Source organism: Pongo abelii, chromosome 13 (genome assembly GCF_028885655.2).
Source record: "Pongo abelii isolate AG06213 chromosome 13, NHGRI_mPonAbe1-v2.0_pri, whole genome shotgun sequence".
Lineage (NCBI taxonomy): Eukaryota > Metazoa > Chordata > Mammalia > Primates > Hominidae > Pongo > Pongo abelii.
Window position 1 is genome coordinate 76,497,485 of NC_071998.2, and position 17,699 is coordinate 76,515,183.

The following is a 17,699-nucleotide window of genomic DNA, read 5'->3' on the forward strand; positions in this document are numbered from 1 at the left end:
CGTCCTCGCCTCAGTTTATTTTGCTGTTAATACTTGTGATTGCATAGTGAAATTCTTGTATTATTCAGCTCTGTCAGACCTTTTAGGTTCTTTTTTATGCCAGCTATTTTATCCTTCAGCTCCTGTATCACTTTATTATTCTTATTTTTCTTGGATTGGGTTTTGCTGTCCTCCTGAATCTGTATGATCTTTGGTCCTGTCTATATTCTGAATTCTATTTCTGTCATTCCAGCCAGTTCAGCCTGGTTAAGAACTCATGTTGGAGAACTGGTGCAGTCATTTGGAGGACATATGACACTCTGGCCATTTGAGTTACCACAGTTCTTATATTGGTTCTTTCTCATCTCTGTGTGTGGATGTTCCTTTAACTGCCGTGTAGATTGAGTACAGTCAATAGACTTCTTTTCTGTATGTTTTCACTGGGCCAAGGCTTTCTGTAGGTCTTTATTTGAAGCTGACTTCTTGTCTCTGATTTCAAAGTGGGGTATGTTAGTGAGGTACTTTTGGTGTTGAAGCTTTGGTGACACTTAGGCTTATTGATCACTTGGTAGACTCTTGCTCAAAAACCTGTATCTTTTGGTCTTTCCCTATAGTCAGCAACAATCAGTAATGTGCATCCAGTTGACTTGGTTACTTGGAATTTATTTCTGTGAAATAGGAACTAAAGTTCTGCCATGACTTAGTAAATTATTATTGGTATTATTTTTATGGTATACAAATTTAATATTGGTATCCACACAATTCTATGATTGGTCAGTTTTTTTAAGGAAGGTTTTTAGAGTCTAGAATTATCCATTGTCCCTTTTATACAATTAAATAATTTCTATAGAAATGACCTTTATTTGTCATATTTTAATGCTGGTACTATGTCATTTCCAGAAGGTCTAGTAAAAATTGCACTCTATGATGAAGTATTTTTAGCTTTTATTTAATCTATTAATGACATTGCTTTTTCTTTATATATCTATTAGGATTTTTTCTGTGAATTTAGTGAACAGTCACCATGTGTTCTTTCAAGATCTCTGTTACAAGTAAGTTCCACTTAGTATCAGAATACTTATTTAAACATTGTATGTGTATTGACATTGTTTTATTGATTGATTAAACAAAAGGTAGATGCTTTTAAAGGATTTTCCAGTTAGTGTTGTGTATTTTTTTTTAATTGAAGTATTAACTTTAAGCATTAGACATCCATCAAGGTCATATCCTAGGTCATAAAACAAACCTCAGTAATTTAAAAACAATCAAAATCCTACAAAGTATCTTTCTTATTTTAGAATTAAACTAGTAACCAACAAGGGAATGATATCCAGGAAAATCTCCAAATATTTTGAAATTAAACAACTTGTAAGTAGCACATGGGTCAAAGACAGAGGTCTTGAGGGGAGTTCAAAAATATTTTGAACTGAATGAAAATTAAAATATACCCAAATCTGTGAGATACAAATAAAGCAGTGCTTAGAGGGGAATTTGTAGCATTGAATGTTTTTTTGTTTTGTTTTTGTTTTGAGATAGTCTCACTCTGTTGCCCAGGCTGGAGTGCAGTGGCATGCTCTTGGCTCACTGCAATCTCCGCCTCCCGGGTTCAAGTGATTCCTGTGCCTCAGCCTATCAAGTAGCTGGGATTACAGGCGCACATCACCATGCCTAGCTAATTTTTGTATTTTTGGTAGAGACGGGGTTTCACCATGTTGGCCAGGCTGGTCTCAAACGCCCGACCTCAGGTGATCCACCCGTCTCAGCCTCCCAAAGTGCTAGGATTACAGGTTGGAGGATCGCTTGAACCTGGGAAGTCCAGGCCGCAGTGAGCTGTGATCCCACCACTGCATTCCGGCTTGGGCAACAGAGTGAGACCCTGTCAAAAAAAAAAAAGTCTATGGTTAGTAATTTAAGCCACCACTGTATGAAACCAGAAAAAGAAGAGCATATTAAAATAAACAGAAGGAAGGAAATAATGAGCAGAAATTAGTAAAATATAGAACAGAAAAACAATGGAGAAAATCAATGCAACGCAAAGCTCATTCTTTGAAAATATTCATGAAATCGATGAACCTCTAATGAGTCATAATAAGAGAAAGATAAAAATGACTAATATCAAGAATGAAAGAAGGCATATCATTTCAGACTCTGTAAACATTAAAAGAATAGTAATGGGATATACAACTCTGTCCATAAATGCAAAAGCAGATAAAATGGACCTATTCCTTTAAATGTAGATACAGACTACCAAAACTCAAGAAGAAACAGATAATTTGAATAATCTCTTATCTATTAAATAAATCGAACTTATAGTTAAAAACCTAACAATGCAAACTCCAGGCTAGCTCTATGCAGTGTCTTCCAGAAAATAAAAGAGGCAAGAACACTCATATGAGCCAGAATTTACTCTATCAAAACCAAGCCAACTTTACAAACATGGAAAACTATAGACCATAGTTTCCTCATGAACACAGATTAAAAATCTTATTCGTTGAACACAGATGTAAAAATCTTATTCCATGAACACAGATGTAAAAATCTTCAATAAATTATTAATAAATCAAATTCAACAATATATAAAAAGAGGTAATACACCATGACCAAATAAGATTTATCCTAAGAATCAAGCCTGGTTCACCAGTTGAAAATTGGTCAGCATAATATACCATATTATCTAAAGTCTTAGTAGATTCACAAAAAGCATTTGACAAAATTCAACATCGATTCATGATTTGAAACTCTTAGCAAAACTAGATACAGAAGAGAGCTTCCTAAACCTGATAAAGGACATATACAAAAATACCCTACAGCTAACATCATACTTAATGATGAAAGACTAAATGGTTTCCTCCAAGAATGAGAAGAAGGCAAAGATGCCCACTTCGCTCTTACTGAACATTGGAAATCTTAGCCAGTGCAATAAAGCAAGAAAAAGAAATAAATGGCACACAGATTTGGAAAGGAAGAAAAAATATTGTCTATTTAGAGACAACATGATTTTCCAGGTAGAATGCCCGTGGAATTTACAAGGAGGTTCCTAGAACTGATTAGTGAATTTAATGAGATTATAGGATATGAAGTCATTATACAGAAAGCAGTTGTAATTCTATGTACTTGAAATGAACAATGGCAGATCAAAATTTTAAAAACCAAACTATTTACAAGAACAAAAAAATGAAATACTTAGGCGCAAATCTGATATGATTAATATTCAACAATATTCAGTATATTAAATATTCAAATTCAACATGGTAAATATCAGGGAAATGCAAATTAAACCACAGAAATACTATTCACCTTTCAGAATATCTTTAAAAAAAAAATCTGGCCGGGCGCAGTGGCTCATGCCTGTAATCCCAGCACTTTGGGAGGCAGAGGTGGGTGGATCACGAGGTCAGAAGTTCAAGATCAGCCTGGCCAAGATAGTGAAACCCTATCTGTACTAAAAATAGAAAAATTAGCCCGGCATGGTGGCAGGCACCTGTAATCCCAGCTACTCGGGAGGCTGAGGCAGAGAATTGCTTGAACCTAGGAGGCGGAGGTTGCAGTAAGCCAAGATCACACCACTGCACTCCAGCCTGGGCAACAGAGCGAGACCCCGTCTCAAAAAAAAAAAAAATCTGATAATAGCAAGTGCTGGCGAGGATGTATTTGGTGATAGGAATGTAATGTGGTTCACCTGCTTTGGAAAATAGCTTGGCATGTTCTTATAAATTAAACATGCAGCTCACACTCCTAGTTGATTGCCTAAGAGAAGTGAAATTTGACATTCTTCTTGAAACCTCTGCAAATGTGTAGAGCTGTTTGTTCATGATCATCAAAAACAGACAACCCAAATGTTCTTGAGCTGGTCAGTGGATAAACATACTGTGGTACATGCACAGTGGAATACTACTCAGAAATAAAAAGAAAATGAAGCATGATACACTTAACAATGCCAATGAATCTCAACTGCATTATGCTGGGTAAAAGAAGCTGGAGTCAAAAGGCTATATGATTTCATTTTAATGACATTCTGGAAATGGCAAAACTGATAGAGTTGGAGAGCAGATCAGTGGTTGCCAGGGGTTTGGGGCGGGAGGAGCGTTTGACCACAAAGGGATCACATGAGGGAATGTTTTTAGGGTGATACAGATGATACAGTTTGTTCTGTATCTTGATTGTGAGACTGATTTGAAAAACTATGCTTTTGTTAGACTTATAACTGTACAACAAACATGTAAATTTTACCATATGTAAATTTTAAAATTTAAAAACAGTATTAGGAAATCAAGGTATGGTATATTAAATATTAAAATACAGTGGATTGTTAAGGGAAGGAAAGGAAATTAAAACAAATTATTAAATGCAAGTTGTTTTAAATTTTTTCATGTTCAGAAATGAACATGAAAAAATATGTTATAAAACATTCATTAGAGGTAAACATAGGATTATCAAATAACGTGTATAGCCATTTACTATTTCATAGTTTATGAAGCATTTTTTAATACATTAGCTCATTTGACATAATCAGATTAGTCAGTTTATTTTGACTATTTTAATATTACTACTCTTGACTTGGGAGGTTTTTATTTCTGTACATTTTTTATCCTACATCAGAATTCACCTTCAGTAAGGATTAATAAGTAACACTCATTGTGGAGACAGCAATTTATAAAAAATTTTCACAAACTTTTTATATTTTAATCACTTGCATAGTCTGTGGCATTTATAAGTACACTCATGTTATAGTAATGACAACTCTGTGCGTGACACTGTAACTAATATATAACATTTGTTTTAAGACCACTTTCCTGGTGGATAACAAAAAGGTCTTTGGAACTCATCTCATGCAAGACATGGTGAAAGATGCACTTCGGTCTTTTGTCAGTCCTCCGGTGCTTTCCCCCAAGTAAGTATTGTAAGACATTTTAGAGTTGTATGTGCTCCTTTAAAAGCCCAACTTCTCTGTACTCCTTCTTTATAGCCAGAGCATCAAAATTGGGACCAAATCTCCATGTAAAAGTAACTTAATCGTGTTAAAATTAATTGATCTCTGCCACATTTAGATTAAAACTAAGGTTTTTATGAGGTTGACAAAATTTCTGATAACTCCTCTAAGTTTTTTGTCTCCACTGTAAGTCCTTAAACTTTGCCCTAGTAGAGGCACTGCCCTGAAAACATGCTGCCATCAGAGGCTGAAAGGATTGCATGCAGAAAGAATCATCATTTGAAAGTTGGCATTCTGAGAAATGTCAGGCTTTTCCAACAGGGAAGGGAAGAAAGGAGTCGGCATTTCTTAACAAAGCACTTACACTTTGTTAAAAAAAAGATACACTTTGTTAAGTGTATCTTTTTCCACTGAAAGATACATGATGGCTTTCTATCACAAATTACTTCATGGTAGATCTAATTAATTATATGTAATGGCTACCAAATATTTCATAATAAATGTTGAGTATCTTTTATCCAAAATGCTCTGGACCAGAGGTGTTTTAGATTTCTGATGTTTTTGGATTTTGAAATATTTGCGTGTACATAATGTTGCTCAGGCTGGAGTGCAGTGGCATCTCAGCTTACTGCAACCTCCGCCTCCCAGGTTCAAGAGATTCTCCTGCATCAGCCTCCTGAGTAGCTGAGATCACGGGTGCATGTCAGCATGCCCAGCTAATTTTTGTATTTTTAGTAGAGATGGGCTTTCACTATGTTGGCCAGGCTGGTCTCAAACCCTGTCCTCAAGTGATCCGCCCACCTTGGCCTCCCAAAGTGCTGGGATTATAGGCTTGAGCCACTGCACCAGCCTAATATGTTTCTTTTACATGGTGGTGTAATTTTTGTTAGCGCAAATCTTTTGAAAGCAGAATTCAGCCTGTTCACATTTGGTATATGCTATTGGGTCATGAGTTTGATGTTAAATAAATCAATAGTGTATTAATCCATTAAATAAGGTGTCTTAAACAGAAATACACATAAAACAAGGTTATTCATTGATCAGTGCATGGAAATGTTGTGACCAGAGACTCATAGGAATCTAACCCTTTATTTCCCATGTTAGCAATGATTTAATAGTCTAATTTAGTATCTTCAGAAACTTTATGGAACATAACTACCACAAATAATGATAATTGTATATATGGAAAAGTTTATTGTGTGGTAGTCTAGTTGTTCCACTGTTTTAAAACTTTCAGTGTTATAGATGAGAATCCTCTTTTCCTTTGTAAGTGATTTGAAACTTCTTCTGAAGCGTTGATGAGTTTCTCTTTATTTTAGGAGTTGAGAAGTTTTACCAGAATATTCATGTGTGATTTTCAGCTACTGCTATCTGGAAGTCGGTCATTAAAGACTCAAGTTTTCAGTCAGATCATTTGTCCCTGTTATTACTTATTTATTGCTTCACCTTCATCTGTTTTGATTTTTCCCTTTTTAGAGCTCCTAGCATACTAGGCCTTCTAGAGCTCTCTTACCTATGCCTCATGACATTCATCTCCTTGTTATTTTTGCTGTGTTGTGAGAAAGTTCTTCCTCTTGATTTTCAAGGCTACTAATGAACATATTTCTTCTACTGAATTTTTTAATTTGAAAATAATCATTTTTAGATTGAGAGAGCCTTTTTAAAGTGCTTTATTTTAATCTCAAGTAATTTTCTTGCTTTAGGGTTAAAGATGTAATGAACCTTCAGCACTTCCCATTTCACCAACTGCCTGTTCCAGGTGTTCACCTTTTTCTTTCTCCTGGGTGCTGGGTGCACTGTCTTTTCCATTGTGTGACCTTGGCTCTGTTAATCAGAGATAAGGAACACCGTAAAGAAAACCACTTTGTGAGAAGAGATGAGGTGCCAAAGGGAGGTATAGGTGATTCATAACCAGTGGTGAGGAGTGGGGATACAGAAAAAATTAGGATCCTGTATAGTATTTTCTTTGTAATTACTATTAGGAGCACAGTCCATGAGGAAATCAGTTGTAGGAAAATATGTGCCACTGAAGTAGGGTCATGAAAAAGTAGAGCTTTGGACTTTTCCTTTTCTCCTTGCTAATTTGATCTTACTGGATCCAACTCTGATTGTTCAAATATAGACCTATAGGAATTGGAAATATCACAAATTTATTGTGTGAATTACATAATAATTGTAAAATATTTCTTAATCTAATACTGGCATTCTTTAACTTAGGAATTGGTTCCATTTTCTCTTTTATTCACCTTCTCTGTCATTTGGTAGCATCTGCAGTAATTGCTGCTGCTTTTGTTTGGGCCGAATAGATTTTAATGATGTGACTGTTATCTTGCAGGTGCTACCTATATAATAATCACCAGGCTAAGGACTGTATCGACTCCTTTGTTACTCACTGTGTTCGGGTAAGAGCTACAATTTGGATTGTCGTAATGGGTACTTTAAAAATCATGGGCTGTGGCCGGGCACGGTGGCTCATGCCTGTAATCTCAGCACTTTGGGAGGCTGAGGCAGGTGGATCACCTGAGGTCAGGAGTTTGAGACCGGCCTGGCCAACATAGTGAAACCCTGTCTCTACTAAAAATACAAAAATTAGCGTGTGGTGGTGCACGCCTGTAGTCCCAGCTACTCAGGAGCCTGATGTGGGAAAATCGCTTGAACCCAGGAGGTTTCAGTGAGCCAAGATCGTGCCACTGCGCTGCAGCCTGGGTGACAGAGTGAGACTTTGTCTCAATAATAATAATAATAATAATAATAATAATAAATTGCTGGACTGTAATTCCTTCAGTGTCTTTGTGCTTTTTTTCATCTAATATTTCTTATTTACTTTCAGCAAATAAATAAAAACTGTCTCCTCCTAACACTTGAGTGGATGGTTTTATATCCTAAGGTCTTCTGATAGGTTATTAGCTACAGAGGCAGCCTTGGATGACTTCCCACTGCAGCCTGCAGGGACCATAGATAGGGAATGTTATGACTCTCAACTGGGAAAACAGCAGTTGCTTCCTCAAAATTTTTTGTGAATGGACATAAAAACTTTTTTACTTTTTTTTTTTAACCTTAGAATATTTTTAACATCCTCGTACACTTATCTTTGTATTATATTAATGAACTGAGTTACAATAAAATTAAAATTATTGGCTGGGCATGGTGGCTCACGCCTGTAATCCCAGCAGTTTGGGAGGCTGAGGCAGGTGGATCACCTGAGGTTGGGAGTTGGAGACCAGCATGACCAACGTGGAAAAACCCTGTCTCTACTGAAAATACAGAATTAGCTGGGCATAGTGGCTCATGCCTATAATCCCAGCTACTCAGGAGGCTGGGGCAGGAGAATTGCTTGAACCCGGAAGGCGGAGGTTGCAGTGAGTAGAGATCACGCCATTGCACTCCAGCCTGGGCAACAAGAGCAAAACTCTGTCTCAAAAAAAAAAAAATTAAAATTATTAATTTAAATGAGATCACAAATTGTTTTCATCTCAAGTAATTAGGAAAAAATGCAAATCTTGTAGTGAGTTGAATTATTCATTTTTATTTAATTTTTTAAAATATTTATTTATTTATTTATTTATTTTTAAGACAGGGTCTCCCTCTGTTGCCCAGGCTGGAGTGTAGTGATCTTGGCTCACTGCAACCTCTACCCCCTGGGCTCAAGCAATCCTCCCACCTCAGCATTCGGAGTAGCGGAGACTACAGTCTCATGGCACCACACCTGGCTAATTTTTTTTGTATTTTTTGTGGAGACAGGTTCACCCTGTTGGCCAGGCTGGTCTCAAACTCCTGAGCTCAAGTGATCCACCCGCCTTGGCCTCCCAAAGTGCTAGAATTTACAGGCATAAGCCACCGTACCCGGCTTCATTTTTATTTAATTAGATGTATTTCTTTTAGAGAACTCCAACAGGCAGCTTTTTTGGGTCTACTTCCAGTTACTAAATATATATATTATATAATATATAATATAGATCTCTATATTATATAATATATAATATAGATCTCTATATTATATAATATATAATATAGATCTCTATATTATATAATATATAATATAGATCTCTATATTATATAATATAGAATATAGATCTCTATATTATATAATATAGAATATAGATCTCTATATTATATAATATAGAATATAGAATATAGATCTCTATATAATATAGAATATAGATCTCTATATTCTATATTATAGAATATAGATCTCTATATTATATAATATATAGATCTCTATATTATATAATATAATATATAAGAGAAAGGCAGCATGGTACGGGGAAAGAAAAAACAATAGAAGACCAGATTTCATTTCATTTTTATCATTAATATTTTATCAGGCATATCACTTTTTTTTAAACTTTCCTTTTTTTGTGTGTGTTTTTGAGATGAAGTCTCACTCTGTTGCCCAGGCTGGAGTGCAGTGGTCCGATCTCAGCTTACTGCAACCTCTGCCTCCCGGGTTCAAGAAGTTCTCTGCCTCAGCCTCCCATGTTGCTGAGATTACAGGCACCTGCCACCACGCCCAGCTAATTTTTGTATTTTTATTAGAGACGGGCTTTCACCAACAGTCACAACTGTTGACCTCATGATCCACCTGCCTTGGCCTCCCAAAGTGCTGGGATTATAGGGGTGAGCCACTGTGCCCGACCCAACTTTCTACTCTTTAAAGAGTAAAATGCTTATATCTTCTCTGACCTCTTACAGAGTAGTTATTGATCAAATGAGATAATATCTGTCAAAGTATGCAAATATAAAACAGTATTATACTTTGAGAATCTTCTAACTCACACTTACAAATCCATGTCTCTTGCCTGGTTAGTGGAATGTTACATAGTATTTTAGATGAGAACACCTTATGGAGAAAGCAGGAATAAAGAACCATAGTCAAGGTTTATGGCTATTAGCTCTTCTTAAGCTAATAATTATTAGGCATTCTGATATATTTATAGCAGCACAGGAATGTCAGCCTTGAACATTGGCTTTTGACTCAAGCAGGAAAGAAATTGTCCTCGTGAAATTGCAAGAAGATATCTAAAGACCGAAGGAATCTATTTTTATCATATGAAAGCAAGTTTCACATGAAGCTGTTTTTTCCAGTTATTGATAAATTCTGGTGTTGAGTTCCTTAAAACAAACACCTATGTAAAATTAAAAGTATACATAGACATAATTCTTATATACACAGCATTTTTTTCCCTTAAACCAGATTGTGAACTTGGAATGTTAAGTTTCTTTGGTACTAGGAAATTTCATATTTACGGTTGACAAATTATATGTGTATTGCAGCCATTCTGTAGTCTTATTCAGATCCATGGACATAACAGGGCTCGACAGAGAGATAAGCTTGGTCATATTCTTGAGGAATTTGCTACCTTGCAGGATGAGGTAAGAGCCAGGTTCCCCTCTCTTCTAAAATTAAATGATTCACACACTTTGTCCAGATTTTTAAAAACAATTCTTCAGAACAATATTTTGACTAATTTTTCAACATGATCCACTTTTCACTTAAAATATAACAGTTTCTTACACCAACGTTTACAAAATGAAACAACAATAATCCAAACTGATAGACATCTCAAATATTTCTTTGATAATAGGAATAAATTATGAAATATGTATAAAATGATAGTTTTACAACAAGCTTACATTATAAAAAATATTAATACATTAATTTTAAAGTTAATTTGTGTGCAGCAGCAATATTGGTAAGACCAGAAGTGTATTTGTATTTTTGTCCTTTAAAATTGATGTCTTTTTGGTTTAAGGCATGTTTAGGTAAATGTTAACCATTGTGAAATGAGAACTTCAAATGTAAACCTAACTAAAAATGCATTTAAAAATGTTTCTTTGGATGGTCAAATTTAAATTTTCTGCTCATATTCTTTTTAGCTGTAGTTTTTTAAAAGTTCTCTCATTACCTTAAGAAAGCAAAACGAACACAGTTTATGACATTTTATTTTAATAGGCAGAGAAGGTTGATGCAGCGCTTCACACCATGCTGTTGAAACAGGAACCCCAGAGGCAACATTTGGCCTGTTTAGGTACCTGGGTCCTTTACCATAACCTTCGCATAATGATACAGTACCTTCTAAGTGGCTTTGAATTGGAACTCTACAGTATGCACGAGTACTATTACATATATTGGTAAGAGCACAGTTTGAGTTAAAATTGGTGGTGGGTGCAATGGATAAGATCTGAGAATTCAGAGTTAATTTCAGGGTACTTTTTTATTTAGTATATTTTATCTTTAGTTGTGGGACAGTTGGAAAAATTTGAAAATTAGAGCTAGATCATCTTGAATATCTTTAAGTGCTATAATATTGCATGAGTGTATTTTTCCAAATATTTATGTAAAAATTAACAAAAAATGGCTCCAAAGTAAATGGATTAATTGAAGATCATTTATTTGCTCCTATGGAGAAAAATTAACACATTTTGCCCTGAATTTGGTGGCACTAGCTGTGGATGTACTTGACAGTTAAACATCAAATTGGAATCAGGTCTGTCTGCTTGGAAGAAATCATGACCAAGATGATTACTGGGAGCATAACTGTTTCAAACCGTGGTACTGAGGATTCACTTCAGGAGCTTTGGAGTTGATAAAAGATGATCTTCGGCAGACTAGTTCTTCCCTTTCACTTGCAGTCAAAATAAACCTAGTAAGAGGATGTTTGGAAAAGAGGATGTTTGAGCATATTTTAGGCATGTAAAAGCTGTCATAGAAAGAAAATAAGATTGAGTATTAATGAATTCAGTTATTTTGAATTTTTTTCTCAGTCTGGCACGTAATTTTAAACTGATGACCTGTGTTACTCAATCACACTCAGGTTTAGTGTATTAGACTTTAATAGAGTTCAACTTTTAAACTTATTTAAATTTTACTTAGTAATTAAGATATTCTATATTCTCTGAAGTCACTGCTGTGGGAGGGAAAGTGATTCTCTTCCATGCTGTTGACGTAGATTTTGTTATGAGCAGTGAAGGCTCTTGACAGACAACTCTTGCCTGTGAAAACTGAATTTGAGCATCAACTACAGCAGTATGAGAATAATTTTCCTTGCTATATATTCTTCAATATTTGTATAGATAATACCAAATAATCCTTACTAACAGGTATTTATATAGCTACTTTGGATACTACATTTTGTTATTCACAGTAGACAATTCTGGTTTTGTTTTTGTTTCTGTTTTTTGAGGTGGGGTCTTGCCATGTTGCCCGGGTTGGTCCTGAACTCTTGGGTTGTCAGTCTTCCCACCTCAGCCTCTCAAGTAGGTGGGACTACGGATGTGCACCACTGCACCTGGCTACTTTTGCTCCTTTTTATAGGGGAACATGCTCAGGTTCTTTCTTTTGTGGCTTGAAGCAGCTAATGGGACCTTTGTTCTTGATTTCTCAGTTCAAAATATTATTTTTATATGCTTTTTGCACAGAGAATTGGGATCTTAATTCAGCAAATAAATGATACTCAGATAAATACTCTATTACACATTTGTCTATATACATAAGTAGATTTGTTTCTTTTCTTGTTAAAAGAACTTTAGTTCTGCCCATAAATACCCTTGTGCTCTTTTCATAATTGGTTTTGAACTGCTTTTTAATTTCAAAATTACAGATTGGGCTCCTGCATTTCCCCGAGATAACCTTTAGTTGTGTTGCATGCATACGGTCCCTGAAGCATGTGGACTCTGTAAATCATCAGCAAAAACAGTGATTCTTAAACTTTAACATGCATCATAATCACTTGGAAAGTGCATTAATACACAAATTTTTGGGCTAAGTTCCTAGAATTCCTGACCTGTTAGGTCTAGGGTGAGAACGAATAATTTGCATTTCTAACTGGTTCTCAGGTGAACTGCTGCTGGCCCAGAGATGACAGTTTGAGAACCATTGGTATAGAATATCAGCACTCTCTTAGACATAAATGTATATTAATTTTGATAAAGCACTTAATAAAAGATCATTGAGGTACCTGATATTTGAGAAGAAAAGGCTGCATCTTAGTTGTCCCCTTCACTCATGTGTCCTTAGGTTAGATAAACAGAAGGTAGAAGGCACCATCAGTTCCCTATAGAAATCCTTTACTTGAATTAAGATATATGAGTTGTTATGGACTCTCACATTTTGTAGGGTGGCAGGGAACAAAATTCAATTATATGGTATAAAAGAGTATTATAGTAAATGTTTTTCTTAAATTTAGGGCCAGGAATTGTTTACTCTCCATATGAAATTATAGGCCTTATTATTATTGTTATGAAATACATATATATTTATATATATATCTCTCGTAGATTTGAAGACTTTTCTGGCTTAGCAGTGTTAATTAAAGTTCTGAAAAATTAGTATCTGGTAGAGAATGTTCTGTTTTATATTTCATTTATTAAATAAACTCAAGTAAATTGTAAATGTGAATGTTCTTAATTTTTAAGAATGATTTTATATAATGCCGATAATTTTTTATCTTTTTCTGATTTTATTTGCTTTGTGATTAAAAGAAAATATTTATAGACTGAACTGAACTGTGTTCTGATATAATAAAAACTTAATGGGCATTCATTTGATTTGCATATGTACATGTATAATTATCAAGAAATCTTCTGGAAAGTTGTAAAATGTAGAAAGGGAAAATTAATCTTTATGTTCATTTCTTGTAAGATCTAATCTATTATCTAATGAATGATCTGTTTTTAAAGACCTAAAGCATTATTTGAAATATCTATTGTTGTTAATACATATGTCAAGCTGTCTGATTTAGACATCTACCAGTAACTAACATTTTGTATCCTTTAAGGTATCTCTCTGAATTCCTTTACGCATGGTTGATGTCAACACTGAGTCGTGCCGATGGCTCTCAAATGGCAGAGGAAAGAATAATGGAAGAGCAGCAGAAAGGCCGTAGTAGTAAAAAAACAAAGAAAAAAAAGAAAGGTGCTGTGGATTATTTTTAAACTTAAGAACAGAGTGTACTTTAATTTCTACAAATAAATAGATGGAGAGCTACTCGTGAGTTAGTCATCATATTTTAGTTCTTGTTCCTCTTCTTTTCAGAAACGATAAAGTAGAGACTGAGTCCCAGTATCAATGACATAAGCTTTTTGGTTCCTTTCCTTGCTTTCATTTCTTTGCTGTTCTGTGTATCAGAGAATCTTTGATCAAGAAGTAGCCACATGGAGTGTGCAAGCAAGATATTGGTGAGGGAACAAGACAGCAGGAGGCCAGTGACCTACTGACAGAGCCAGATAGCTCAGGAGGGCAGTAGTTCTGGAGCTGTGCTGTGGTAGTGGGCACCGAAAGATGGTTACAGAGCGCCTTGAGGCATCACCCAAGAACCATGAGGACAGAGAACTGTTTCAAAGGGACTGCCCTATTGATCACTTAGGGAAGGCTATAGATATGGCTGCAATTATTATAAAATACTACTTCATATTTCCTTAGGACTTAATAAAGCAGTTTGGATGGGTCATTAAATCACTGTATTCATGGGTTTCCTATATAAGAGGTTAAATCTCTGGTGAATTCAGAAAAGTTATAATTACTTTATACTGGAATTTTATAGTATTAGCTATTTGGGGACATGGTTATTATATTTTATTATTTGTAGATTTTGACCATAAATAAAATTTAACCTGTAGGAACACACTAAAGTTTTAATTTAGTATACAAGCTGAAAGATTTTTTAAAATTAGACTTACTTTTGCAGTAATGCAAGAGGGAGGAGGAAAAGATTATGGAAGATTATGTTTTTCTTTCTAATTACAGTTCGCCCATTGAGCCGAGAGATCACAATGAGCCAAGCATATCAGAACATGTGTGCTGGAATGTTTAAAGTAAGTTGTTGAAAGTGAAGTTCTTTTTGCCTTTTAGCTATATCCCTATTATATAGTTTATTTAAACTCTTTTCTGTGATTCTTTCCAGATTATAATTTCACCTTTGTTTTAGTTCCTGTCTGCTTGAAGATTACCTTTATTATCATTAATTTTTTCAACAACCATTTGAACCCTTGCTATGTGTGAGACACTTTGTACTGAGTACATTGCAGGAGGTACCAGTTCTATATGGTCCTTGTTTGAAGTCTCTAGTGACAGGCCAGTTGATGTATCTGTGACAGGTAGTAAGAAAAGGAAGAGAGTACTTCTGATTGACGATCAGGCAAGGCTTTGTGGAAGAGATGGAGTTTAGGTTTTTTAGGAGTGTATTAGAAAGAGGGTGAGCTCCACAACGAATGGCTTAAGCAAAAGCAGGTCTTTTCAAGAGGCAGTGGGTACTAACTCTTAAGTTGTACTTGGCAGTCCAAGAAATCATTTGAGGTGACTCACATTAAAATGCATAAAGCAGAACATGGACTTCTGTTTGGAAATAGGACCTGTGCTTATGACAATTATATGTCCTCATTTCTTCAGAAGTGTTTACTTGAAGGTTTTAAATAGCTGTTTCTTGTCTTCCATTCTGTATTGATGAGTGTTCACTTTTTTCATATTGATTTCATCTTTTTTCTTGTTCCCTTTTTCATTTAGACCATGGTAGCATTTGACATGGACGGCAAAGTACGTAAACCGAAGTTTGAGCTTGATAGTGAACAAGTTCGGTATGAACACAGGTTTGCTCCATTCAACAGTGTGATGACCCCGCCGCCAGTGCACTACTTACAGTTCAAGGTGAACCTGCTCAATGAAGTTGTTATGAAATCTTCAGTCTTAGACCTTCTTAGAGAGATGCTGTTTGTACCTAGCCATCTTGTTACATTAACAGTTATTATAAGGATAATATGAGGTAGCATATGAGGGTTGAGGATTATATATTACCTAGGAAAAAATAGGGAGATGTGCTGAATGTTTGCCCCAGTGCCTGTGTATGAGTGGATAGAAAATGTAGAATTCTTTAATAATTAGAAATGGGATTTTAGAGTTGTTCATATTAAACGTGTTTTGAATTATACTTCCCCTTCTTTTTAGGAAATGTCTGACCTCAATAAATATAGCCCTCCTCCTCAGTCTCCTGAACTGTATGTGGCAGCTAGTAAGCACTTTCAACAGGCAAAAATGATATTGGAGAATATTCCTAACCCGGACCATGAGGTGAGACTGGATTCACAGTAATTTTAGGGGAAAAGCCTGGCAGGAAATACATCTCTTACTGCTGGATGAAAGTTAATTATGAAAGTGAACTTTAATAGTGTTAATGAATAGAACTTGTCATGTTTCTGCGAAGGATTTCAGATAGTTTTGTCAAACTAACCTTGTCAGACTTCAAGTTATTTTAAGAATGAGGTGATGTAAATACCTGCTTTGTATAAATTTAGAAGTCAATGCAAAGACAAATTACAACTCAGAATCATAAAGTAAGAAGGATAATTATGCATAAGATCCAGACTGATCTGATTCATAGCTCAAAATGTTAGCATTGAAACATTTCTGTTTTAATCAGTAGTTTGTTAAAGGTGCCAGGCGTGGTGGCTCACACCTGTAATCTCAGCACTTTGGGAGGCCGAGGTGGGTGGATCACCTGAGGTCAGGAGTTTGAGACCAGCCTGGCCAACATGGTGAAACCCCATTTGTACTAACAATACAAAAAATTAGCCAGGTGTGGTGCATGTGTGTCTGTAATTCCAGCTACTGGGGAGGCTGAGGCAGGAGAATCATATGAACCTGGGAGGCGGAGGTTGCAGGGAGCTGAGATTGCGCCATTGCACTCCAGCCTGGGTGACGAGCGAAACGCCATCTCAAAAAAAAAAAAAATTATTAAAATGTAACTAAGTCTTACATAAATACGAAAAATGACCTGGTCAGTTATCACTGGAACAACCTTATTCCACTTGACCAGTTAAAATAAAGGCTACTGCTTTTGGAGACTCTGAGATATAAAAATAAACTTGGAAAAAAAATTGTTTCAGGCTTTTGGTATTTTAATAATTTACCATATCCCTAATTTTATTGAAATACATTTATTTTCTAAAAGTTACTGTAACGTGTACATACTGTTTTGGGAAGTATATCTTGGGACCACTTCCATAGAGGGGTAGCTTAGCAGTGTTTGTCAAAAATCATTAATGCTTAGAGTCAGCAATTCTGCTTTTTGGGATTTATATAGAGACATGAACACATATAGGAAGTGAGAGTGACGAATATAAGAGTATTCATTGCAGCAGGATTTCTAATAGCAAAAAGTAGGAAGAAACAGTAGTATCCATCAACAGGGGACTGATAAATTATGATACATTCATACAGTGGAATACTATGCAGCCTTAAGAAGGATGAGGAAGATCTTTACGTACTGTGATGGAATGCTCATTATTTAAGAAATCTAAAAAGAAAGGTGCAGTTTAATATGCATAGTATGGTGCAGTTTCAATAAAAGGGGGCAAGGAAGCCTATATGTGTGTGAGTATAAAATATCTTTATACAGATAATATCAGAATTGGTAGTTTTGTTTCCTTCCTTGGAGGGAAGCAGAGTGCCTGGAAGAGGGATAGGAGAGACACTTTTTAAAAATTATATGTACCATCTAAGAAAATATAAAGGGGGGAATCTAAAAATTTGAGGAGCTACCTATGATGACATATTTCATTTAGTGAAACTTCGTTTATTCAAAGATGAGTCTGTGCTCTTAATACTATGCTGTGCTGCCTTTTCAGGACTTTGCAGCCTAATATTTTTGTTATTCAGGAAAGCAAGATAAGGTAGCCATTTCAATTCAGAGTTAATTGAAATGAAGTTCTATATTATTAAAAGAAATATATTTATAATTTTAAATTGCTTTTATTTAATAAAACGTCAACACTTCCATTATACAAAGTTTCTATTAGT

The 17,699-nt window shown here is 35.3% G+C and overlaps 1 protein-coding gene across 6 annotated transcripts in view; it reads left to right on the forward strand.

The window, feature by feature from the left end:
- The window catches only part of NAA35 (N-alpha-acetyltransferase 35, NatC auxiliary subunit), an 80,390-nt gene that overhangs the window by 60,926 nt on the left and 1,765 nt on the right, over nucleotides 1-17,699 (forward strand). For 4 of the 6 annotated variants that reach the window (XM_024251718.3, NM_001131965.2, XM_024251720.3 and 1 more), the window contains 9 exon segments: nucleotides 972-1,031; nucleotides 4,764-4,870; nucleotides 7,245-7,311; nucleotides 10,184-10,282; nucleotides 10,863-11,041; nucleotides 13,687-13,823; nucleotides 14,655-14,722; nucleotides 15,411-15,551; nucleotides 15,849-15,971. In XM_024251718.3, the coding sequence (XP_024107486.1) occupies nucleotides 972-1,031; nucleotides 4,764-4,870; nucleotides 7,245-7,311; nucleotides 10,184-10,282; nucleotides 10,863-11,041; nucleotides 13,687-13,823; nucleotides 14,655-14,722; nucleotides 15,411-15,551; nucleotides 15,849-15,971 (981 nt within the window). 6 annotated transcript variants of the gene reach the window in all.